General features: G+C 44.5%; 1 protein-coding gene across 3 annotated transcripts; it reads right to left on the bottom strand.

Annotated features, from left to right (window-relative positions):
- Nucleotides 1-491: 491 nt before the first annotated feature.
- Nucleotides 492-25,364, bottom strand: LOC141107829 (uncharacterized). Of its 3 annotated transcripts, none has more exons than XM_073598826.1 (8): nucleotides 25,164-25,364; nucleotides 22,651-22,795; nucleotides 19,253-19,441; nucleotides 18,614-18,722; nucleotides 14,407-14,505; nucleotides 12,449-12,643; nucleotides 11,710-11,835; nucleotides 492-3,591 (listed from the first exon to the last, which is right to left on the bottom strand). In XM_073598826.1, exons 2-8 carry the CDS (start codon nucleotides 22,726-22,728, stop codon nucleotides 2,879-2,881), a joined length of 1,509 nt encoding a protein of 502 aa, XP_073454927.1. In that variant the 5' UTR covers nucleotides 22,729-22,795; nucleotides 25,164-25,364; the 3' UTR covers nucleotides 492-2,878. The 3 variants fall into 3 exon arrangements, with proteins under 3 accessions (XP_073454927.1, XP_073454925.1, XP_073454928.1); XM_073598824.1 differs by having other exon boundaries at nucleotides 25,123-25,364; XM_073598827.1 differs by lacking the exon at nucleotides 22,651-22,795 and having other exon boundaries at nucleotides 25,123-25,364.
- Between the last annotated feature and the right edge of the window lie 275 nt (nucleotides 25,365-25,639).

A 25,639-nucleotide genomic window follows, 5' to 3' on the forward strand; every position in this document is an offset into this window, starting at 1 on the left:
GTGTGTTGTCCCAGTGAGCCCTTCCCCCATATAGTCAGAACACATTTAACCCTTTGATTGCCCCTGATGTTAACCCCTTCCCTGCCAGTGTCAATAGTACAATAGCACCGCATATTTTTAGGATTGATTACTGTAATAATGTCATTGGTTCCCAAAAAAAGTGTCAAAAATGTCTGTTAGGTGTCCGATCTGTCCGCCACATGTCGCATTCCCACTAAAAATCAGCAGAATACATATTGGCCTAAACTGATGAATACATTTGTTTTTTTTTATTTTTTTATTTTTTTTTGGAAATGTTTTATAGCAGAAAGTAAAAAAAAATTTTTTTTCTAAAATTGTTTTTTTTCTATTTTTGCGCAAAAAATAAAAACCGCAGAGGTGATCAAATACCGGCAAAAGAAAGCTCTATTTGTGGGGAAAAAAAAAAAGGACGTCAATTTTGTTTGGGTACAGCGTCGCACGGCCGCGCAATTGACAGTTAAAGCGACGCAGTGTCGTATCGCAAAAAATGGCCTGGTCATTAAGGGGGTAAATCCTTCCAGGGCTGAAGTGGTTAAGCAAGATCATTTTCCAGGTGATAAAGTCATCATGCCCTACCTATGGTCTAATCTACAAGAATTCAACATCTGCACAACTTCAAAATTTGCTTCTCAAACCAGGACTAACTTTGGTCTTTGCTTAGCTTTGCATATTTTTTTCACAAAAATAACATCTATTAGGTCTTCTAACACCTCCTCACTGTTTGGGGGCGAAAAAAGGGTTAAAGACAGTAGAAAATGACTGCATAAACAACAGAGTCAGTCAGTCTCTCTCTCAATTTAGAGAAGATAGATAGATAGATAGATAGATAGATAGATAGATAGATAGATAGATAGATAGATAGATAGATAGATAGATAGATAGATAGATAGATAGATAGATAGATAATCAGTGTAGAGGGGATTTAAATAAAATGGACTGTGGGGCTATATTGGGACCAACTGCTTCCTAGCCCATATGGTCACAAGGCTCAACTTAAAGTGATTGTAAACAATCGCCTTGAAAAACAACCCATTCAGTTTAAAACTGAAAGACAAAACATTTGTGTATAGATATAGAAAATAAATTATAAATATCTTTTTTTTCCCTTTCTTATAAGTGATCATTTTCCCTCTGCTCTCAGCTACAGAAGAGCTAGGGGGAGGAAAAGCAACAGCACACTGAGCTTCCCAGCGAGAGGCTGTGCAGAGGACAAGTCTGATCATTGGAGAACAGGCTGAGTTCTCTGAAGAGCTAGAGAACTGACCACAGTGTGTTCTCCTGCTTAGTGTGGTCAGTTTTTAATAGGAAAGCCAAGGGACTGGAAGAAAAAAAATAGAGCTTTCACATAAAGGAAGCAATACAAAGAGAGCAGGATACTTTTTCATACAAGTGTATGGTACAGGAGGTACATATCAGGAATATGAAATGCTGGGGTAAAAACACTTTAACTGCCTCATCTGCACATAATAAAGCTGTATTCCTTTTTCATTTACGCCTGCCATAGATGGAGTGATTTGGTTGCAAGAAAGAAAAAACGCTAAAATTCCCCCATCAACACTGAAATCCCTCCCATGGAGATATTGTGTTGTCCCGGCAGGGGGCACAGGGGGCAAACCCTACCGGCAGAAAACACAGTGCTTATTGCTTGAGGCTATGGCTGCTGGCAGTAATTGCATTAAAAAAATCCAACATGCTGGTTGTACAATCAGCCTGCCCATACATGGTTTGAATGTCATCCCAGATTCGAACATTCTATTCTATTTTGCTTTTTAAGTCTTTAGTACACCTATGAGGATAGGTGGTTAAGCAAGAATAACATTTTACACAATTTTAATTTTGACCATAATAATTTTAAATGTAATGATTTTTAGAATTTCGTTTTGGATGTTCCTGCTGATTTTTGTGTATTCCAGCTACTCCTGTAATATTCTCCATAAAATAAAATAAATATAAAACTCCAATAAGGAACGTATTACAATAACTGCAGCAGGTATGCAGACCTAGGAATTTAAGCCAAAATACGGTAACTTATCAGCACAGTCTCTAACAGATATAAGAGCCGTACACAAGGGCCGAATATCGGGCAGCATCGGTCGGTTTCTATTGAACATTCGGCCCATGTGTACACCATTCGGTATGATAGAAGCTGGCTGTTCAGCTGACTTCTGTCGAAGAGGCATAACCAAAAAAGGTCTTCCGATTGGCACCCGCTCAGCGCTCTCAGACAACGGCGGGGGCATCCCCCCTGTCAGAACACAATAGCTCAGCGGTGAGATCAATGTACTAACATTGGGTAGTTAGTACAGCTCCTCCTCCTGAGCTCTTCTTTTTTTTTTTGTTTTGTTTAGTCCTCTGGGTTGAATGAAAAAAAAAAAACTTGATAGTGTGTACTAGGCTGTAAGGATCAATGGTTTAAAGAGACTGTCACTGAGGGGGGAAAGGTATGAACTGCACACACTTGCAGGAACCTTCTAAACCTTCCCTTCATGGCTGAACCGCAGGCAGTTCTGGAAGAACATTTACGGAACATTCCACTAGTGCTAAAGCCAGCTGACTTCTTCCTGCACCCTGCACATTCCTATTGTCAAGTGAAACTGCTAATCATAGTGACTGGTCAATAGGAACATCAGGCAGGAACTTCGCCACAAGCTCCAACACTACCCAAAAATGTTGGAACTTTGCCCATCAGAAGAGCCTGGCATTTGCCCATAGCAGGAAGGTTTGGGAGGACAGTGTTATGTACAAGTACCTCTAGCATTCCCCCTTCCCCATCCACCATGAACTCAAATATACATATGTTTTGAGCATACTATTCTTTTAAAAGTGCAAAATGGGCAGCGGACATAGAAAGTAAGGATCAAACAGATTCCAACCCTAGCCTGCTAGGCTGGTTGGGCTCATCGGCATGTACTTTACGCTTGTGCTTAGACAGGGTGGCATTGTCAATAAAGCACCTGTCACACTGAGGACATGGGAAGGGCTTTTCTCCAGTGTGAGCCTTTTGATGCTTCAACATGGTGGCTTTACATGTAAAGGCTTTGTCACAGTACTTGCAGACAAATGGTTTCTCCCCTGAGTGCTGCCGCTGGTGGACAACCAGGCTGGCGTATTGGCAGTAACTCTTTCCGCACTCGTTGCACACGAACGGCTTCTGTTCTGCATGCATGCCGGAGTGCTTGACCACGCTGGATTGCCGAGTGAAGCCTTTCCCACACACTGGACAGGAGTATGGCTTTTCACCAGTGTGGACTACCTGATGGAGGACGAGGTGCTGGTGATTGATGAACCTCCGGCCACACTGGTTACAGGAAAAGGGTCGCTCTCCAGAATGACTTCTCTTGTGAGTGTTCAAGTGGTTCCTACAGGAGAATCTTTTGCCGCACTCATTGCATGGAAATGGCCGCTGTCCAGTATGTATCTGCAAGTGTCTCTCAAGAGATGACTTGCTGCCAAATACTTTCCCACACACTTCGCAGGGAGGAGACATCTTTCCCGATTTTGACTTGTGTTTCCTGGCCCTTGTATAGTTAGCATTCAGTGGTAAATAGTCCTCGTCTTTGTACATACAACCTGCCGAAAGAAGGACAGTTCAGAATCTCCATAGTAATGTGCATTATATACTGTACATGCTTTAGAAGTCCATTCGGTCATAATTGTTAAAGGCCAACCTCAGAGAAAACGGATATTTTCAGTAATACATGGGCACTAGACAACCACTTAAAACTTCTTGAAAAACTTCAATGTCACCATCTGCCTTCTCTATCAAGGCCTTAACCCCTTCACGCCGACGTAACGCAAATATGTGGCCTTCTGCTTCAAGGGGTTGTACCGGGGTGATGCATGCAGCTACAGGCATCCCCCCAGTACCGCTTTTTAGAGCAGACACTCAGCTTTCTTCCGCAGCTTGCCCGGGCTCTCCTGTCCCACCAAGAGGCCTGAGCGACCAGCCGACACGTCCGCCAGCTGGCCGGAGACCCGAACAAACCAGAATCGGCTTTGATCGGGTCTCGGATCTAGTAACCAGGAAGCGATGTCATGACAGTTTACTGTAGCCTTAAAGGCGCCAGATTAAAAAAAAAAAAATCAGTATTTAAAAACAGCCAAACTGAAAAAGTGGATCTTCAGTCATTTTTTCAACTTTCCATTTAAAAAAATCTTCTGCCCTTGTTGTTTTAACTTTGGATAGTAAAACATTTTTTTTGTGCCAGTAAATACCTCATATAGCCCACTTCCTGTTTCTTGTCTGGTCATTAGCCTAGGATTATGACACCATGCACAGCTCTCACTCTCGTGAGAGTTTGCCAGGGAGGGGGAGGGGGGGGGGGGGGGTGAGTCATAAGAGGGCCAATGAAAGCTGCAGAGCTGGAGGTGTGTGTCTGTGTAAATCCAGGAAGTGAATAGGCAGCATCTTCAGCTGCCCACAGTTAAAATGGCTGCAGCCAGACTCAGTGGAGGGAGATTTCTGCTGCATATTTGGCAAGTACAGAATCACAGTATATATAAAATACAATGCAAAGCGGCTCGAGGGAAGCTTCAGAATGGCAAAGATGTTTTTTTTACAAATTATGTGAGCCGACTGCAGTTCCTCTTTAAGTGCAAAGGAGGGATTTGGGGTCTTATAGAGCCCATGTCCCTCCAAAAAAAAAAAAAAAAAAAACCTGACATGTGACTATTGCTGTCCCAAGGGATGTTTACATTCCTTGTGACAGCAATAAAAGTGATCAAAAAAACTTTTTAAAGGGAAAATGTAAAAAAAAAATAATAATAATAATAATAATAAATAATGATTTAAAGCGCCCCATCCCTCCATGCTCGAACGCAGAAGCGAACGCATATATTTAAGTCGCGCCCTCAAATGTAAACAGTGTTCAAACCACACACGCGAGGTATCGCCACAATCGTTAGAGCGAGATCAATAATTCTAGCACTAGACCTCTTCTGTAACTCTAAACTGTTAACCCTTAAAATTTTTTAAATCGTCACCTACTGTGCAAATACAGTGTGACATAAAATATTGCAACTACCGCCATTTTATTCTCTAGGGTCTCTGCTAAAATATTATATATATATATATATATATATATATATATATATATATATATATATATATATATAATGTTTAGGAGTTCTAAGTAATTTTCTAGCAAAAAAATAGGATTTTTTAAGACAGCCTACCTGTAAAATCCTTTTCTTTCGGTGGACATCACGGGACACAGAGCCTCAGTAATTACTGATGGGTTATATAGGTATCACTGGTGATTGGACACTGGCACACCCTAAACAGGAAGTTCAACCCCCTATATAATCCCTCCCCTTGCAGGGATACCTCAGTTTTGTAGCCAAGCAAATTAGTGTATTAGAAGAGGGGCGGGACCTCTGTGTCCCGTGATGTCCATCGAAAGAAAAGGATTTTACAGGTAAGCCGTCTTAAAAAATCCTATTTTCTTTCTCGAACATCACGGGACACAGAGCCACAGTAATTACTGATGGGATGTCCCAGAGCAATGCTATCTGAGGGGGGGGGGACCATAACCAGGTAGGGTGCAAACAGACCTGAGGACCCTGTACCGCTGCCTGCAGCACACTAAGCCCAAAGGCGATATCCTCTTATGCCTTCTCACATCCACCTGATAGAATCTGGTGAATGTATGGACTGAAGACCAGGTTGCGGCCTTGCAGATTTGAGCCATAGAGGCCCGGTGATGCACTGCCCAAGAAGCACCAATAGCCCTTGTGGAATGTGCCCTGATCTGAAACAGAGGAATCTTCTGTTTCAAACCGTAAGCTTGAATGATCAACTGTCGAATCCATTTAGAAATGGTCGCTTTTAATGCTGCCTGTCCTCTACTGGGACCCTCTGGCAGCACAAACAAAACATCCGTTTTGCGAATCTGAGCAGTCGCTTCCAGATAGACCTTAACTGCTCTTACTACATCCAACGAATGTAGTGACCTCTCTTCCGGAGAACAGGGATCTGGAAAAAAGGAAGGCAGAACAATGTCTTGGTTTAAATGAAAATCAGAAACCACCTTTGGTAAAAAACTAGGATGAGGGCGCAGTACCACTCTATCCTTGTGTACAATCAAATAAGGCTCCTTACAGGAAAGGGCTGCTAATTCTGATACTCTTCTAGCAGAAGAAATGGCTACCAGAAAAATTAACTTCCTTGTCAACAAGACCAAAGGAATCTGACGTATTGGTTCAAAAGGCTGTTTCTGTAAAACAGACAGAACCAAGTTCAAGTCCCAGGGGTTTAGGGGCGCCCTAACTGGAGGATTAAGGCGCGTCACCCCCTGTATAAAGTTTCGGACCAAAGAATGCGAAGCAAGTGGCCGTTGAAACAATACTGATAAAGCCGAGACCTGGCCCTTGATGGTACTCAAGGCCAGCTTCATCTCTAAACCCACTTGTAGAAAATCAAGAATTCTACCTATGACATATATTCTGGGATGCCAACCCCTGGATTCACACCAGGATACATAAGCTTTCCAGACTCTATGATAAATCATTCTGAAAGCTGGCTTCCTTGCATTGATCAAGGTAGATATGACAGGACCTGAAAGCCCACGACTCTTCAGAACGTGGGTCTCAATAGCCAAACCGTCAAATTTAGCGTTTGTAAGGCAGGATGGAACACTGGACCTTGAGACAACAGGTCTGGGCATACCGGTAGGGTCCACGGGGAACCCACCATCATCCTTACTATTTCTGCATACCAAGTCCTTCTGGGCCAAGCGGGGGCCACCAGAAGTACCGACTTCCTTTCCTGCCTGATCCTGCGAAGGAGTCGTGGCAGTAGCAGAATAGGCGGGAATGCATAAATCAGTGAGAACCGATGCCACGGAATCACCAACGCATCCGTCCCGCATGCAAGAGGATCCCTTGTCCTTGCCACAAATCTGTCTATCTTTTTGTTGAATCGGGATGCAAAGAGATCTACATCTGGGACCCCCCCATCTTTGGCATATGGCCAAAAAGACATCGGGATGCAGAGACCATTCCCCTGGGAGTAACTGCTGGTGACTTAGATAGTCCGCCTGCCAGTTCTCTATCCCTGGAATGAAAACTGACGATATGCATGGCACATGCCTCTCTGCCCAGACTAAGATCTGGTTCACCTCTTTTTGAGCAGCTCGGCTCCTGGTGCCTCCCTGATGATTGACATAGGCCACTGCTGTGGCATTGTTGGACTGGATCCTGACCGGGCAACCCTGTAGCCTGATAGTCCAGGCCTTTAGGGCTAGACATACCGCACGGATTTCCAGAACGTTGATGGGTAAGGCCCTCTCTGTCTTGGACCATACCCCCTGAACCGCAGACTGTTCCAGAACTGCTCCCCAACCTGACAGACTGGCATCTGTTGTTACCACCGTCCAGGTAACTGGCAGAAAGGATTTCCCCTTCTGCAGGTTTTCGGGCATGAGCCACCAATTGAGGCTCTGACGCACCGCCTGAGACAGGTGCATCGGAAAGTCTAATGCCTGAACCTTCTTGTTCCAGGTTGACAGAATACTGTGCTGCAGTAGTCTTGAATGAAACTGAGCATAAGGAACTGCTTTGAATGAAGACACCATCTTCCCTAGCAGCCTCCTACAAAGGCGGACAGAAGGACCCTTCTTGGTCCTGACTGCCAGAATCAGCTCCCTTAAAGCAGTGATCTTTGCCTGAGGTAGAAATACTTTCTCCTGGCTTGTATCTATGATCAGACCTAAATACTACGGTCTTCTTACTGGTTTTAGGAAAGATTTTTCTAGGTTGAGGATCCAACCTAGGTGTTCCAGATACTTGACTGTGGTTCTCAAGTTCCCGTTCAAGGAGGTTACCGAACGGTCTATCAGTAGCAGGTCGTCTAGGTATGCTATGACAGCTATACCCTGAGTCCTTAATCTGGCCATTGGAGGAGCCAAGACCTTTGTGAACACCCGAGGTGCAGTGGCTATCCCAAAAGGCAGAGCCACAAACTGGAAATGGCGCCCTCCTATCTCGAAGCGCAGAAACTTCTGATGAGCAGGAAAAATGGGCACATGTAAATATGCATCTCTGATGTCTATCGATGCCAGAAATTCTCCTCCCTGCAGGGTGGAGACTACTGTCCGAATTGATTCCATGCGGAAGGACTGAATCCTTAGGAATCAGTTCAGATCCCTTAAATCCAGAATGGGTCTGACACCCCCCATTTGGTTTTTGGACCGTAAAAAGGTTGGAATAAAAGCCCAATCCCTGGTCCTTTGCGGGGACCATCATAATGACCTCCTGCGACAAAAGTCGCTCTAACGCTAGAAGGAGCGACTGCTTCTTCTCTGGGTCTCTGGGAACACTTGATCTGAGGAACCGAGGAGAGGGAAATTCCTGAAACTCCAGCTTGTACCCTAAGGTTACTGTGGAGATTACCCATCTGTCCTGGAAGTCCTCCTGCCAGAGCTCTGAGAACTGTCGCAGTCTTCCCCCAACTCGAGCGAGCGGGGGCGCCCCTTCATGAAGAGGTCTTAGTGTTTTGCCTAGTAGGCTTCTTTCCCCAGGACTTCTTTTGTCCCTGGGGTTGACTCTTGTTTCTGGACCCAGACGGAGGAGGCCGTCGAGACTGCCTGGCGCTGGGGAAAGAGCCCGTTTGAAAGAGGGACGCTTACTCTTCTTCTTGACAGGTAAGAGAGTACTTTTCCCACCAGAGATTTTCTTGATATAGTCATCCAAACAACCTTGCACCACGAAACGGAAACCCACTTCTTACAATTTTTCAACCATATGATTCTACGCATATGCACCAACCCCAGTGAAAGACGAGAGGTTTGCACGATAGAATCTCTGATGGCGTCAACAACGTGACATAAGGCCGCAGGAAGGTTAGCCAACCCCTGGGCCTGCTGTTCAGGTAATACTTTGATAACCTGCTTAACATGGTCTCTTAAGTATTGACAAACTCCAATCGCTGCAACTGCAGGTTGAGCCACTGAACCTGCCAAGCAGAAAACATCCTTCAATAGGGATTCCATCTTTTTATCTACAGGATCCCTGAGCATCTGAGCATTGTCTACAGGACAAGTCAGACTATTATTTACGGAGGAAATGGCGGCATCAATGGCCGGTATTCCCCACATTTTAATAAACTTTTCTTCGGATAAAGTGTTGAAAACTTTTTCGGCAGAAAAAGAACGTTTGTCCGGGTGATCCCACTCAGAATAAATGAGCTTTTCAAGTAAATTATGAACAGGAAAAGCATGTGCTGTTTGGGGAGGCTTCAGTGACCCCAAAGAAGAAGAGGGTTATTTAACTGATTCAGATACGGGCAACTTAAATGTGGAGTGGACCAATCCAGTGAGGATCTGCACTAAGACTTTCTCCTCCTGGGAAGTCGCAGAGAGTCCCTCTCCACCTGATTCCTCCGAAGAGGAATCATTCATCCCATCCCGATCCTCTGAAAGGGATTTATCTCCTTTATCCCAGGGCTCCTCTTCCTGAGGGTCTTGGGAAACAGAGGAAGGCCTAGTGCGTTTTCTTCCACTGAGTGAAGATGTAATCACGGCCATTAATCTCTCCTCTAAACCACTAATGGTTGAGGAAAAAACCTCCTGTGTAATGTATACAGGGGCTGAAGTGCCGGAGGCAGGTATAGCCCCTGACCCCAATGGCTCCCTCTGGCTAGCCCTCCCTGGTCCCTCAGGGGGGGAGAATGCTGCAGAAAGGGGGTCCTCAGAACCTGAACAAGATCCCCTAGAGTCTCTGGTTCTTGGGGTGTTTGAACCTCTTCTACCCATAGTGCAAAGCAACAAGGTGGAGGTATCACAAAATGAACACTGACTGCTGAGCGATGTAGTCTGGCTAAAAGCCTTGCTACCAAATGCCCAGTCTGGTGTTACCTTAGTAAATGCTGCCTAGGAGAATGCCTGTGTCCCACCTTACATGCGACCGTCAGCTCTGCGTTCCTCCAAAGGCTGTGTGCACCTGTAGAGGGTGCTTTTAAATAGCCTGCAGCTGGCCTGAGTGGGCGTCTAAGCACCTGTTCACTTCCGCCTACAGGGGGGCACGCTCGCTGGTTCTGCTATGAATAAATCACAGCAGAAGCCGATCTGCGGGTGCCGGCCACTGAATGTCAGCCGGCACCCACCGATTATTGGGCAGAGACTCAGAATAGAGAGCGGGGGGGACGAGGGGAAAGAGTGGATTTTCCGTCCCTGCAAAGCATGGAATAAAATCCATCTCTTCCCCTAGTAAAAGCAGCACATACAGCACACACAAACACTGGCTAAGCACACAATTGACCCTTTAACCGCCCTAGATGTTTAACTCCTTCTTAGCCAGTGTCATTAGTACAGTGACCGTGCATATTTTTAGCACTGATCACTGTATTATTATTATACATGATTTATATAGGGCAAACAGTTTGCGCAGCGCTTTACAACATGAGGGGAGACAGTACAGTTACAATACAATACACGAGGAATATTTGTGTCACTGGTTACTGCAAAGAGTCAAAAGTGTCAGTCAGTGTCCCATTGTCCACCACAATATCGCAGACCCCGTATAAATAGCTGATCGCCACCATTACTAGTATAAAAAAAATTAAATATATTCCAATATATATACACCATAGTTTGTAGACACTATTTTGCACAAACCAATCAATATACCCTTATTGGGATTTTTTTTTACCCAGTGGAACTGGTACCATAACATATCCAAAGCTGGGGTTCCTAGCACTAAGTGGCCCCGAGATACGGGGCCCCAAAATCGGTTCGGAAAATGTCATTCTCTGCTGTAGAAAAGTGCTTGACATTTTCTGAACCGATTTTGGGGCCCTGTATCTTGGTGCCACTTGGAGCTAGAAACCCCAGATTTGGTTTTATGGTCCTAGTTCCACTGGGTTTGCACACTAAATTTGGGGTTCCTAGCACTAAGTGGCCCCAAGATACGGGGCCCCAAAGTCGGTCAACTGTGTCCATCTGCAGCAATGTCATTTCGGGACCCTTTGGGTTCAGAGACCCCAAATTTTGGCTGCAGCTAGGGGGCATCTAGGAACCCTTAACTACCGAGTTTGAAGTTCAGGGGACCTATGGCTGCAAATGGGCACAGTGAGGCTGCAAATGGGCACAGTGAGGCTGCAAATGGGCATTGTTGACCCTCTTTTCCACTTACAGTAGCTGTGCATTTCTCACCCTCGTCTTATACTCCGGTCAATAAGTTTTTCCCATTTTTTTGTGGTAAATTAGGGCCTCGACTTATACTCGAGTATATACGGTATACTGCAAAAAAATTGAAAACGCTGAGGTGATCAAAATACCACCAAAGGAAAGCTCTATTTGTGGGGAAAAAAGGACATAAATTTAATTTATGTACTGCGTTGCATGACCGCACAATTGTCAGTTAAAATAATAGTGTTGTATCACAAAAAATGGCCTGGTCATGAAGGAGGGGGGGGGGGGGGATTAATCTTCCAGAGGCCAAGGGGTTAATGGACATTGCACCACAATATACAGTGCTTTACAAGCGTGCTGTGCTGCCCTCTGTAGGTGCATTGAGGTGCCATTCGAAATTAAATGTCACCACAATATTTACTGTGTAATGCAATGCAATAGGGCAGACAGGCTCATAGAAATTACATGAAATAAAAGATTGAGAAATGCATACATTATATTAATTAAAAACATGGTTGCCTGGACATACATGTTAACAAAAGGTGAACTATGTGCTTACCTGGACTGCTCCTGTCTTCAGATACTGAAGCATATGAATCTTTGCTTTCCTCTGGCTCCTCCTCTATGTATTCGATACTATTGTAAACTTGTTCCCCATTAGAAGAATGAGGGAACTGGGGAGACTCTGAAGTGACATTATAAAAAAATAAAGGTTTTGAATGTATGAAGAAAATATTTCCTCTCTTTGTAGTAAAACAAACTCAACAAGGTTTATCTGTAGGTGGGCATTTTATAGAGTTCATAAGCCATCAATCCTTCCATAGTCATACAAGTATACCCCCCTAATGTATATACAGGGATTTGATGATTGGTGGAGATGGGCTTCTAAGAGAAAAACTGACACATTTTCATGCATGGGCAAAGGCAAGATTTAATTTAAAGCCCACCTTTGGAATCCCAGTTCCACCTCAAGATCTTCCTTCTCCCTGTGGAGACCACCTGCTTTATGTTATGCTCTACTCCAGGCTGGTGGCCATCAGTGATACAGAGAGTACTGCTGACTTGATGAGGTCAACCCTGCTTTCTGCACCATTATACAGTAATTGTTGGGTGCTGTAGTGACAGGGAGTCCTAGATGCCCTGCACTCACAGTATGTCTTTGGTCTTTCACGTGTAGTAGTGGACTACAGTATAGACAAGGACTGTTCTCCATGAATGTTCTGCTCTGTCAAGAACATGTTCCCAAAGGCAGAAGTGACAAAGGTGAAGATATCCATTTAATATAAGTAACTGCTTACCTGCATCCACACTGTCAATGGTGTCATCTGAGGACTCTCCACCGGCTTCAGGTTTAATATCACATGAGGGAATAAAGTTGTATGCAGATACACTTTGGGTTTCCATAAAAGGTAGGTGAACATTTACAGAAGATAGAGGTTTTCTTTCTGGGCTTCTAGAAATAAACTCTGAAGAGGGAAGGGCTGATGCCCCATCTAAAAATAGAGGATGTACACGTCTTATGTTATTAGGAAATGGTTCACCCTTACCATAGTGACTGTATAGATCTATTGGACAAAACGGTTCTGTTCTCAATACAAATCCTAATAGAAAAACATGTCATGAGTGCAGTATGAGGTGGATATCTTCTATGGCTGTGGATTTGGACCACTAACCATCACCCTCCACCAAAACCAGAAGCTTGAGTGGAGACCTCAAAAACAGTAAAACCACTTAAAGTGTAACCTTACTCGTAACAATAAAGAATAATGTTCTTTAGCAAGGAACATATACACTATATTACCAAAAGTATTGGGACGCCTGCCTATACATGAACTTTAATGGCATCCCAGTCTTCGTCTGTAGGGTTCAATATTGAGTTGGCCCACCCTTTGCAGCTATAACAGCTTTAACGCCTCTGGGAAGGAGTGTGTCTATGGGTATTTTTGACCATTCTTCCAGAAGCTCATATGTGAGGTCAGGCACTGATGTGGAGGAGAAGGCCTGGCTCGCAGTCTCTGCTCTAACTCATCCCAAAGGTGTTCTATCGGGTTGAGGTCAGGACTCTGTACAGGCCAGTCACGTTCCTCCACCCTAAACTCGCTCATCCATGTCTTTATGGACCTTGCTTTGTGCACTGGTGTGCAGTTATGTTGGAACAGGAAGGGGCCATCCCCAAACTGTTCTCACAAAGTTGGGAGCATGAAATTGTCCAAAATGTCTTGATATGCTGACGCCTTAAGAGTTCCCTTCACTGGAACTAAGGGGCCAAGCCCAACCCCTGAAAAACAACTCCACACCATAATCCCACCCGGATTACTCACAGCAGAAGCCGATCTGCAGGTGCCAGGCACTGGATGTCCGCCGACATCTGCTAATCCTTAGGTAGAGCTCCGTTCTCTGGTTTTGCCCATGTAAACAAGGCAGAGTTCCGTTCTGACTGGGGGCAACCAACTCTTCCCCTAGTAAAAGCACCTAACATAGTAGACAAAAGCACTGGCTAGGCACACAGTTAACCCTTTGATCGCCCTAGGTGTTTAACTTCTTCCCAGCCAGTGTCTTTAGTACAGTGACAGTGCATATTTTTAGCACTGATCACTGTTATAGTGTCACTGGTTCATGGTCAGCTAGTGTCCAATTGTCCGCCGCAATATTGCATTCCTTCTATAAGTCACTGATCGCCACCACTACTAGTATAAAAATAAATTCCAGCATATATACCATAGTTTGTAGATGCTATAACTTTTGTGCAAACCAAGCAGTATACTCTTATTGGGACTTTTTTTTTTACCAAAAATATGTAGCATAATACATATTGGCCTAAATGTATGAAGAAATTAGATTTTACAATTTTTTTATTGGATATGTTTTATAGCAGAAAGGAAATAATATTGCCTTGTTTTTTTCTAAATTGTCTTTTTTTTGTTTATAGGCAAAAAATTTAAAACCACAGAGGAGATCAAATACCACCAAAAGAAAGTTCTATTTAGGGGGAAAAAAAGGACAAATTTTATTTGGGTACAGCGTTGCATGACTGAGCAATTGTCAGTTAATATAACGCAGTGCTGTATCGCAAAAAATGGCCTGGTCATAAACCTTCCGGAGGTCAAGTGGATAAGCAAAATGGATGTAGGCAGTGTGGTTGGTAGAAAATGAAAGCAGGACCCCTGCGCTTCAGAGGAAATCTAAGAAGTCACCAAATACAAAGACTTGCTACTACTGATCTCTATTCTTTGTAATCTTCAAATTGAACACTTACCAGTGATATGAGGAGGTTCTTCTTCCGGCTCCTCCTTAATGCAGAGATTGATGGGGTAAATTTTTTCTGTACTGAGCTGCACCGGGGATGTTGGTTGGTCTGAAATGTATTAAAAGAAAAATTCACATTAAACTGTATTTTCCATAAATATCCTCCATCACTCCCCCGAAAAGAATGACATGCTTTGGAAGCTACTGCAAATAACCCCCCTCCTCTGCTTAGCCCCATAAACATAGGGGAAGGTGTACTATAGGTCACAGAGAGACTTGGAAACAATACTAATAACACTTAGCACAATAATTTATTAGTTCACAAGAGTTTTGGCAGGATCAACATTTTTTTTTTTTTTGGAAAGATATAAAAAAACACTTAAAAGTTGTATTTAACAATGCAGTGCAGTCATGAGAGATACACAAGGACTGCTAATGCTGACCGCTCTCAATCATAGGTGACTGGCCTCAGTGACTGTAACAATTCTAGACATGAGGAATTCTGACTTTTTCTGACTTCTCATTCACTGTATGTTTTCTTGGGCCTGTGACTCCGACATATTTAAACTAGGGTTGTCCCGATACCACGGACCAAGTACAAGTACCGATACTTTTTTCAAGTACTCGCCGATACCGATACTTTTTTTTTTTAATGTCACGTGACATTGTTTTTTTTTAACAATGCTTTCTTTTTTTGGGGGGGGGGGGGGTGAATGGTGTCTGTTTGTTTGTTTTTTTTATTTACAATTTTTATTTTTTACAATAATATTTTTTTTTATTCTTTATTGCAATATGTGTGTTTTTTTTTTTTTTTTTAATCAGCCCTGTTGGGGGGCTTTGGTGAGATATCAGGGGTCTTAACAGACCTCTGATATCTCCCCCTTGAGACAGAGAAAGAGACAGAGGATAGAGATTCCCCAGTCCCTTTCTCTGCAGCCTCAGCTGCACTGAGAATGAATGGAGAGAAGACAGCGGCTCCTCTCCATTCATAAACTGGCACATCGTAATCACAGGAGATTACAATGTTTCAGTTATGTGAATGGACAGAGTCAGCTAACTCTGTCTATTCACAAAGGAAGGAGGAGGAGGACAGCAGAACGGAGAGGCACAGCAGAACAGGGGGGCCAGTGGAGAGGAACAGCAGAATGGAGGGGAACAGAGAAGGAGAGGGGGACAGCGGAGGGGGGAGAGAGGAACGGAGGGGGCATGGAGGAGGATGCAGTGACAGTCAGCAGTGATCGCGTGTGGGGGAGTTACAAGAACCGATCACCGCTGTATGTCACTAAGCAGCTGAAAGCCGCGGGGGGGAGAAGCTTGTAACTCCCCCACGCGCCGATCACCGCTGACTTCCAGGTATCGGGGGAAGCATCGGGAGCATTTGCCCGAGTACAATTACTTGGGCAAATGCTCGGTATCGGTGCCGATACCGATACTAGTATCGGTATCGGGACAACCCTAATTTAAACCAGACATGGTCAGCCAAATAACGTAGCATTTTCAGAAGGTGAACGTCACTCATGTTTCTCTAATAACAGGTCAATGTTAAATCGGAGTGATAGTCTTTCAACTGAATATGAAGGAAACAGGTGAGGGAGCCAACTAAGTGAAGTGTATAGAAAAAGCCTTTTAAAAATCACAAGTGGCAACTCATGAGATACATAAGGAGAAGAGCATTTAATCCACCCAGTGCAGTTTTCTGTTGAGCCTTGGTGTGTCTTCAGGAGCCAGGAAGGAGATGCTGCTGTCAGGGGCTGTGTAGGATACCAGAAACTATACATGTAGCAACACACCCCACGTTGTGCCCAACCCCCCCCCAGGTGTGACAATACTTCCGCTCTTGCTCAATTTATGAACTCCAGGATTTCCCGTTCTGATTCTGGTGCCCTACACGCCTCCTGACAGCAGGATCTGCTTCCTGGCTCCTGAAGACACACCAAAGCTCAACAGCAAACCCCACTGGGTGGATTACATGTTCTTATCCCCATGGATCTTGTGAGTTGCCAATAGTGATTTTTAATACATCTTTTTCTATATACTGCACTTAGTTGGTGCCTTCCGCTGTTTCCTTTATATATTGCAGGTATTACTTCACCTATGGACTTTTTAGTATAATCCTACACCCCCACAGCACATTCATGTGTAGTATTATGGTGTAGCTTAGCTGTATCCCTGCTGCTGGCTGGCTGATGTCACAGGGGAATCTCAACTACTCCTGCTTCTCTCCGTAGATCGAGGCCGGCCAGCACAGGGGGATCACGTGACCGCACAGCTGCATGTGACACAGGGTATTTCAAATTCTCATTTTTTAAAAACAAACCCACTGTAGTGAATGGCAGCATGCCCGGAGGGGATACATGTAGAGTCACCCAATTACTTTACAATCACTTTAAGTAGGACCTGAACTCTGGAAACGGTGCCTAAAAAAGGCAGGTAGAAGACAAAGGACCAGTCTCTAGCATCGTCTGTGGTGTCCCTGTTGCTGAACGTTTCCCCTTTACTGACTTAATGGGGTTGATTTACTAAAGGCAAACAGGGAGTGCACTTTGCAAACGTGTAGTTGCACCAGAGCTTAGTAAATGAGGCAAAACTTCTCTTTGCAAAGAATACCCAATCGAGAAAAAAAAAAAAAAATCAGCCTTTTTGCTTGCACATGATTGGATGATGGAAGTCAGCAGAGCTTCTGCTTATTTACTAAGCACTGGAGCAACTGCACTTGCAAAGTGCACAGTCTATTTGCCTTTAGTAAATAAGCCCCATAGTGTCTTGTTCTGCATTATGTCTCTGTTTGGGAGAGGCGATCTTGGAAGAGGCAGGGCTTTGCTTCCCCATGTTAGATGACTGATAAACTAATGACTGGATGATGAGAAATGGAGGAAACAGATTCACAGAATGAGTGAAGCTGAAGTAGGCAGATACTTGCACTGCAGGTCCTCAGGTACAGCTTTCTCTCCAGCAAGGAGAACAGTGATCAGCATAGTCATTACATTACAAAATCTGACTCCAAATCTGGTGACATTAGCAGTCAAGTGGCCACAATGCCTTACACTGCAGATATGAAGTCATAAGACTCAAGGAAGGCACAAGAGTGTCTGGGTACAGGAAACACACTGCTATTTTTTCAGAAGGAAATCAAGACAAAGATAAATCTTCCAGGGCGCTGGTTAGGCTCAATTGACATTTCCAGATCCTGGCAATTTGCGTGTTATTAGATTGTGAAGATAACATTTTTGTTAAAGCGGTTGTCACAGTTTTTTCCTAAATGAATACATTTTATACTTACCTGCTCTGTGCAATAGTATTGCACAGAGAAACTCCGAACCTCCTTTTCTGGGGTCCCCCGCCGGTGCTCTAGGCTTTTTCCCTCCTCCGTGTGCCACCATATTAAGCTGTTTAGTATAGTGGCACATGTGCAGGCTTGATCCCCAGCCAGGCGGTGTGCGTTCATTGACCCACACGCAGTGTGGATTGGCCCACTCCCTCCTTAATGGATTTGACTGACAGCAGCAGGAGCTAATAGCTCCCACTGCTCTCAGCTAAACCTGTAAGAGAGGGGGAAGAGCTTCTGTAGACGGGCACAGCGCTGGATGGATACAGGACTTAGGTAAGTATTTAGGAGGGGAAAAGCTGTTGAAAGGATTTTTACCCTAAAGTGATATTATAGCCTTGGTTTTTTGTTTTTTTTTTGTGTGAAAAATAACAAACATGTTATACTTACCTGCTCTATTGCCGTGGTTTTGCATAGGGCAGCCCAGATCCTCCTCTTCATGGGTCCCTCTTCGGCGCTCCTGGCCCCTTCTTCCTGTTGTTGAGTGCCCCCACAGCAAGCAGCTTGCTATGGGGACACCCGAGTCGAGCCACAGCTCCATGTGTCCAATCAGACATGGAGCCGTGGTTTGGCCCTGCCCCCTCGCTCCTCATTGGCTGAGTTTGATTGACAGCGAGAGCCAATGGCACCGCTGCTGTACCTCAGCCAATCAGGAGGGAGAGTCCCGGATGACCGATGCATTTGTGGACATCTCTGGATCTAGATGGGGCTCAGGTAAGTATTAGGGGGGCTGCTACACAAAGAAGGCTTTTCATCTTAATGCATTAATATTAAAAAGCCTTTGGCCTTTACAATCACTTTAATGCACTTATGACTTTAGAACCATTTTAAGTCACACTTAGCTCTATATTTTTCTTGAGATTTTTGAAGTTAGAGTTATTATTGTCCTCACCAATGGTAGAAGTGTCCTGGCTGTTCTTAGATTGCTCTCCATGTCCTTCTGGGTATTCCCATTCATCCTTAGAGAAAGAGACAGCAACATCCTCACACTTTACAAATGCCTGAAATAAAATGGGAGCACCAAAACATTTTATGTAAGATAAGTCAACTTTGGAAGAACAAGCAGAAGGAAAAAAATGAAGTAACATAAGGAAACCTGAAGATGCAGTAATTCCCCTCCAACCATAATGTGGCCACCAAGGCATAACACATTAACATGCATGCTTGGCCAACACAAGCAGAAATGTTTATACAGTAATCATTCCCTAGAACAACCATTACATTTTTTAGCCTACATGTATTTATTGTAAACCTGGTATACATCTTAATGCCATCTGTAACTATACAGGTAGTAGAATTCATTTATACAATTTGCACCCTTCCTTTTGGAATTTCCCAGCAATGACCCAGTAACATGCTAGTTAATTAGTAACCTAGATAACTTTTATGACCACTTGTGTTTGGCATGAGATATCTAAGCCATCTGTTAGGAGGTCTCAAGGTCACCTCAAAAGCAAGGGCTAAAAGTTGTGTAGATAGTTACTGGCTGTTTAGTAGAGTCTGGTAGAGAAAATGTTATTGGATTTCCCACCTCCCTAGTCAACAGCTGGATGATTTTGTTGGCCATTTCCACAATCGTCCTTTGAGTCTTGTCCTCCATTCCCAAGAGTGTAAAGAAGAGCTCCGGATATCCTGAAGTGGGGTCACACTCATTGCTGTTGATCTCTGTGGCACGAATGCTGAATCGGGTCCCATCAGGTCTCTTCACAACAATAAAATCCTGTACAAAGAGAGGAAGAGATCTACTGGGAAAGGAAAATGACCACTCAATAAAATATTATACTCATCTGTGGCACAGAAAAAGGAGTCTGAATATATACTAAAGGTATGGCCAAATGTTAGGTGCAGCCATGATCCTGGGTCCAAGCAGACTTCTATATTAATCAGAAAGCCCTCTGGCATGACCCATTGTGATCACAAAAAACAATGAATGAAGGAGCCTATATAATGGCCTCTGCAGCATTAACTAACACGTAAATCTAAAACTTATTTTTTTAGTTTGAAAAATGTAGGTGAAGGTTAGAACCCATGTCAGCTTTTTTTACTGCCATCCAGGCTTTCGTTGTACAGATTTGCCCTCACTTCTTACCCTACCTGCAACTTTTACCAGACAGAAAGTGATAGGAACCCTCCATCAACACAATATACAGGAATAAAAAAAAAATGTTTTCCTTAAAGAGGAACTCCAAGCTCCTTCAGAAAAAAAATAAAAGTCAGCAGCTACAAATACCGTAGCTGCTGACTTTTATTATTAGGATACTTACCTGTCCACAAATCCAGCATTTTCTTCACCCCAGCTGATTTTTCATTCTGCTCTCGGGTGCTGCCACTGAGATTTCTTATAAGGGAAACCAGCAGTGAAGCCTTGCGGCTTCACAGCCAGCTCCCTACTGCGCATGTGCGAAGCGCGCTGCGGTTTGTGAATGGCCTGGTGGCGTGAGGAGGAGGGGGCCAAACTTACGGGTGACTTCGCCACAGTGAAGTCACCCAGTAGTGGGAGTGGGTACCTGTCAAAACCAAGTACCCATTCCCCTCTCCCCGCCTAAAGGTGCCAAATGTGGCAGCGGAGGGGGGAGGAAGCAAACAAGGGGGAGCTTCCCCTTTTGGGTGGAGCTCTGCTTTAAGTAAAGTAGGGTAGACTGGAACCCCTGTCAGGTTTTTTTTATGTCATATCATTCATCCCACACCTTCCCCTTCTACACTTGATCCCAGGTGCATAGCCCACAAAGACAACACACAAATCCATAAAACCAAAAAGAGAATCTCATATACTGACATCTCATTAAAAACATGCAGCTTTTACTGCACATTTTTATTTCTTCTATTCAACACAGTTGCAGATTACCCCTCACTTCCTGTCTGATAAAACGTTGTCAGCAGGATAAGAAGTGAGTAAATTCTCTAATGGATAGCAGTAAAAACCCAACAGGAGAAGAGGAAGAAGGGAAGAGGAAGAAGGGAAGAGGAAGAAGGGAAGAGGAAGAAGGGAAGAGGAAGAAGGGAAGAGGAAGAAGGGAGGAGGAGAAATAAGAGGAAGAAGGGAGGAGAAATAAGAGGAAGATGGGAGGAGGAGGAAGAGAAAGAAGGGAGTAGACAAAGAAAGAAGAAGGAGGAAGAGGAGGAAGAGGAGGAAGAGGAGCCAAAGAAAGAGGGAGGAAGAGGAAGAGGAGACAAAGAAAGAAGGAGGAAGAGGAGACAAAGAAAGAAGGAGGAAGAGGAAGAGGAGACAAAGAAAGAAGGAGGAAGAGGAGACAAAGAAAGAAGGAGGAAGAGGAGACAAAGAAAGAAGGAGGAAGAGGAGACAAAGAAAGAAGGAGGAAGAGGAGACAAAGAAAGAAGGAGGAAGAGGAGACAAAGAAAGAAGAAGGAGGAAGAGGAGACAAAGAAAGAAGGAGGAAGAGGAGACAAAGAAAGAAGAAGGAGGAAGGAGAAAGGAGAAAGGAGAAAGAAGCAAGGGAAGAGGAGAAGAAGCAAGAAGGGAGAAAGGAGGAGGAGAAGAAGTGAGAAGGGAGCAGGAGAAGAAGAAGCGAGAAGGGAGGAGGAGAAGAAGAAGCGAGAAGGGAGGAGGAGAAGAAGAAGCGAGAAGGGAGGAGGAGAAGAAGAAGAAGAAGCGAGAAGGGAGGAGGAGAAGAAGAAGCGAGAAGGGAGGAGGAGAAGAAGAAGAAGAAGCGAGAAGGGAGGAGGAGAAGAAGAAGAAGCGAGAAGGAAGGAGGAGAGGGAGGAGAAGAAGAAGCGAGAAGGAAGGAGGAGAGGGAGGAGAAGAAGAAGAAGCGAGAAGGGAGGAGAAGAAGAAGCGAGAAGGGGTGAGGAGAAGGAAGGAAGGAGAAGAAGGAATGAAGGAGAAGAAGAAGAGGAAGGAGAGGAAGGAGAGGAAGGAGGAAAAGGGAAGGAAGAAGAAAGAGGAAGAAGGGAGTAGAAGAAGAGAGGAGAAGAAGGGAAGAAGAAGACTGGAAAAGAAGAAGGGAAGAAGGGAGAAGGCAAACGAAGAAGGGAGAAGAAGGAAGATGAAGGAAGAAAGAAGAAATTTCAAATCCCTTGACTGCTACACCAGCTGCATGGGCACTAACAGCTCATTACCCATTAAGGCAAGTACAGAGGGTATTGGGGGGGGGGGGGGATAGGCTGTAGGGTGTTAGTTCACCTTTTCATTTTTTCTGAAAAGATTAACTTGCACTTTAATAATGCAACAACAAGGGAGTTCCGGAGCTCTAAATTAAAGTTTGGACTCCAAGGCCTACTCAAGTGTTAGGTGAGCATATTATTTTTTCAGTATGGCAGGCCCTTTTTATGCTAAATTATGGGGAAAGCACAGATCAGCAGAGACTTTGGGGGAGATTTACTAAAACTGTTACCCTTAGAATCTGGTGCAGCTGTACATTGTGACCAATCGGCTTCTAACTTCAGCTTGTTCAACCAAGCTTTGACAAGAAGCCCCCATTTACACTGAATCAGACTTTGTAATTGTGCAACCTCAAAACCGCATGTCAGTGCGACTTCAGGTGTGACTCGGCTGACATCTGTGCAACTTCATGCACAGATGACTATGCAAGTCGCACCCAAAATCTCCAAAAATAGTGCAGGAACTTTTTTTTTTAAATCAGTGCGGCACTGCAAAGTCCCCGTCGCACCAATTTGAACAGTTCCATTATCGACAATAGGGTGCAAATTGTCTTACGATTTGGACCTGTCAAATCACATGACAAGTCGCACCTGTGTGAACGGGGGCTAAAACCTGGAAACCGATTGATTACTATGCACAGCTGCACCAGTTTTAGTAAATCTCCCCTTTTAAGCACATTTTCATGGGCCTATTCCTGCACAAGGAAATCCTATGTTGGGTTCTATTTGTATTCAATATATTGCACTTAAAGAGGACGTCTATTTCAGGTGTTGGTTCCCTATGTTACTCCTTCAGCCAACCCTCCTTACCTCCACCGTCAACAAGCAGATGATCTCCAGGGCATGATTTAATATGGCTTCTGCCAACTGCTCTCTCTCCTTCACCATATTAGTTAAGCTTAGCAAGTTCTCTCTCTGGACAGGTAAGGTGTATTTTGAAAAGCTTCATAGCACCCTAAAAAGGAGGCAGAAGATAGTTATCTAGGATGTCTTTCCTAGTTTTGAGGGAGCCCCCTGTGTCCTCCAGTACAATGTAGGATTGCTGGACCTGCATTGTACAGGATGAGATCAGAGAGCTGTGACCAGTCAGGAAGTGAAGAGTTTATGAGGAACCAATTGCATAAAGAGGAGGAAGCCTGCGAGAGTGAGGAATAAGGTAAGTACATAAGCAAATTCATCATCCGCTAGGCAAAACAAGTAGTTAACCCTCCAGATTGTTGCATAAACCTAGTTTTACTTTTTTTTGCAGGTTAGAATGTTAAGAAACAAATGGAAGAAGAATTACAAAGTAAAAATATTTTGGAAAACAACAAAGAGATATCTGTCAGTAGATGATCTGGATCTATGGTTGAAAACCCAATGGAGTGAGTTGGTTCTCCCCGTGTGGGCCTCCTCCAGGTCCATCCCACCCACCAGACACATACTGATGGGTTAATCAGTATCAGAACACCACCATAGTGTGTACCTGTGTATTTATTATAAGAAAGCCGGCCATACACTGAGTGAATTTTAGCCGGTTCCTAATGAACTGTCCAACATTCAATGAGTAGGTGGCCTGGTCAGCACCATCTCACCCAACATCTGTCTATTGAAAAATCAAAGAAGCCTGACAGATAATTGTCAGCCAAACCACGCCCAATCTGATTTGGCACCTTAACCACTTGCCGACCGCGCTATAGCTGAATGACGGCTACAGCCCAGCTCGCCAGTTCTGGGAGAGCGTCATGTGACGTCTTCCCATAATCGCACTCGCCGTGGGTGGCGCACTCTGTGAGGACACAGCTGATCACAGATCAGGGTAAAGGGCCAATCACAGCGGCCCTTTACCATGTGATCAGCTGTGTCCAATCACAGCTGATCACGATGTAAACAAAAGTCGGTTATCAGAAGGTATGGGCTCAGGCGTGCCTGGATCGTAGTCCCAACCCACCTAAGCAATCACACCAGGAAGCCGTCACTGAACACTCACCAATCATAGGCAGTGAGGCATTTCCTGGGCATCAGCTGCACATACACACACCCTGCATGGCTGCTCATGACTGGTGGTGTGCAGTGATGGCTTCCTGGTGCGATTGTTTAGGTGGGTTGGGACTGGGATCCGAACACGCCTGAGCTCATCCCTAGTTATTAGCACACTGACAGTGTGATTAGAGGAGAGGAGAGCCGATAATCGGCTTGTGTGAAAGGGACATCGACATCAATGTCCTGATTATCAGTACAGTCCCAACAGCGTCCACCAGTGCTGCCAATCAGTGCCTCCTCATCAGTGCAGCCAATCAGTGTCTGCAATCAGTGCAGCCTCATCAGTGTCTCCAATCAGTGCAGCCAATCAGTGCCTCCTCATCAGTGCTTCTTCATCAGTGCCTCTTATAAGTGCAGCCAATAAGTGCCTCCTCATCAGCGCACACCAGTGAAGGAGAAGAATTACCCGTTTGCTACATTTTATAACAAATTAAGAAAAATATATTCGTTTTTTTTTTCAAGATTTTCTCTCTTTTTTTAGTTTATTTCGCAAAGAATAAAAAACCCAGTGATTAAATGCCACCTAAAGAAAGCTCTATTTGTGTTAACAAAAAATGATAAAACTGTCATATGGGTACAGCAACGCATGACCGCGCAATTGACATTCGAAGTGCGACAGTGCTGAAAGATGAAAATTGGCCTGGGCAGGAAGGGGGTAAAAGTGCCCTGTAAGCAAGTGGATAAGACCTGGTTTACACTAGCAGTTGTGGGATGGTGAGCTGAGGGGAGTGTACTTGCGCTGTGGGTGCAATGCTTTGCATTGTGCTGCAGCAAATTTCAACCTTAGCTGAATGGAGGCGCCCTGCATCCACAGGGTTCAAGGCCTATCAAATGCTCTCTGAAGAGTGATCCAAATGTGGATCACTCTTCAGAAAGCAACCCTAGCGTAAACTAGCCCTTAGGATATTCTGACAGCCAGCTATTGTACTCTGACAGCCAGTGACGCTGGTTGTCAGAGTACAATAGCTGCAGCAAGCGATTCATAAATCTGCAGTGTTTAGTGAGAATGAAGGAGAGGAGGGGAGGAGAGGGGTGCAGGGTGGGGGAGGGGCTGTGTCCTCCACTGATAGGAGATGAGAAAAGTCTACACAAAGTAACACTTCCTATCCCCCCCATCCATCCATCCTATGATGTGATAAAGGGGGATCCAGGAAGAAATCTCTTCTCCTCTCCATAGAAATGGATCTCCCCCACCCCCAGCACACATGGATGATTCTATACACACCAAACACACAACTTTTACCCCAACAAAGATCTTACCTGCTTCTACCATGTGAGTGGGCGGGGCTGCTGACTCTCACCTCTCATTGGCTCACCTCTCCAGCTCCCCCAAAGGCATTGTGGGACTTGTAGTGCTTACAAAGCAGAAATCTCTTACTGGCTACAAGTCCAGACAGCTCAATGCCGAGTCCCAGCTCTGATTGGATGTTTGTCGCCGAATGGATTGCAGGGCATGCTGGGATAGCTTGGCTTTGCAGGGAGGAGATTCTGGGACTACAACTCCCATCAGCCCCAGAGGCTAGGGGGCGGGTCCCTTGTGTGTGCAACAGCCAATGAGAATGGAGGAGAGGAGGAGTGGAGCAGAGTGTGCTGACATGTAAGGTTACAGATGTTACATTGTATGTGTTTGATCGTGGTTCTTCAAAATAAATAAACAACAAACAGTATCACTGTATTTGCACTCACGTGATTTTTTTTTAATTTCTTTTATAGAGAAGAGAAGAGAAGAGTGATCACACTCGATTATCAAGGGGAAAAAAACAATACACTATTTATA

The sequence above is a fragment of the Aquarana catesbeiana genome, linkage group LG09, assembly GCF_042186555.1.
Source record: "Aquarana catesbeiana isolate 2022-GZ linkage group LG09, ASM4218655v1, whole genome shotgun sequence".
Classification (NCBI taxonomy): Eukaryota; Metazoa; Chordata; class Amphibia; order Anura; family Ranidae; genus Aquarana; species Aquarana catesbeiana.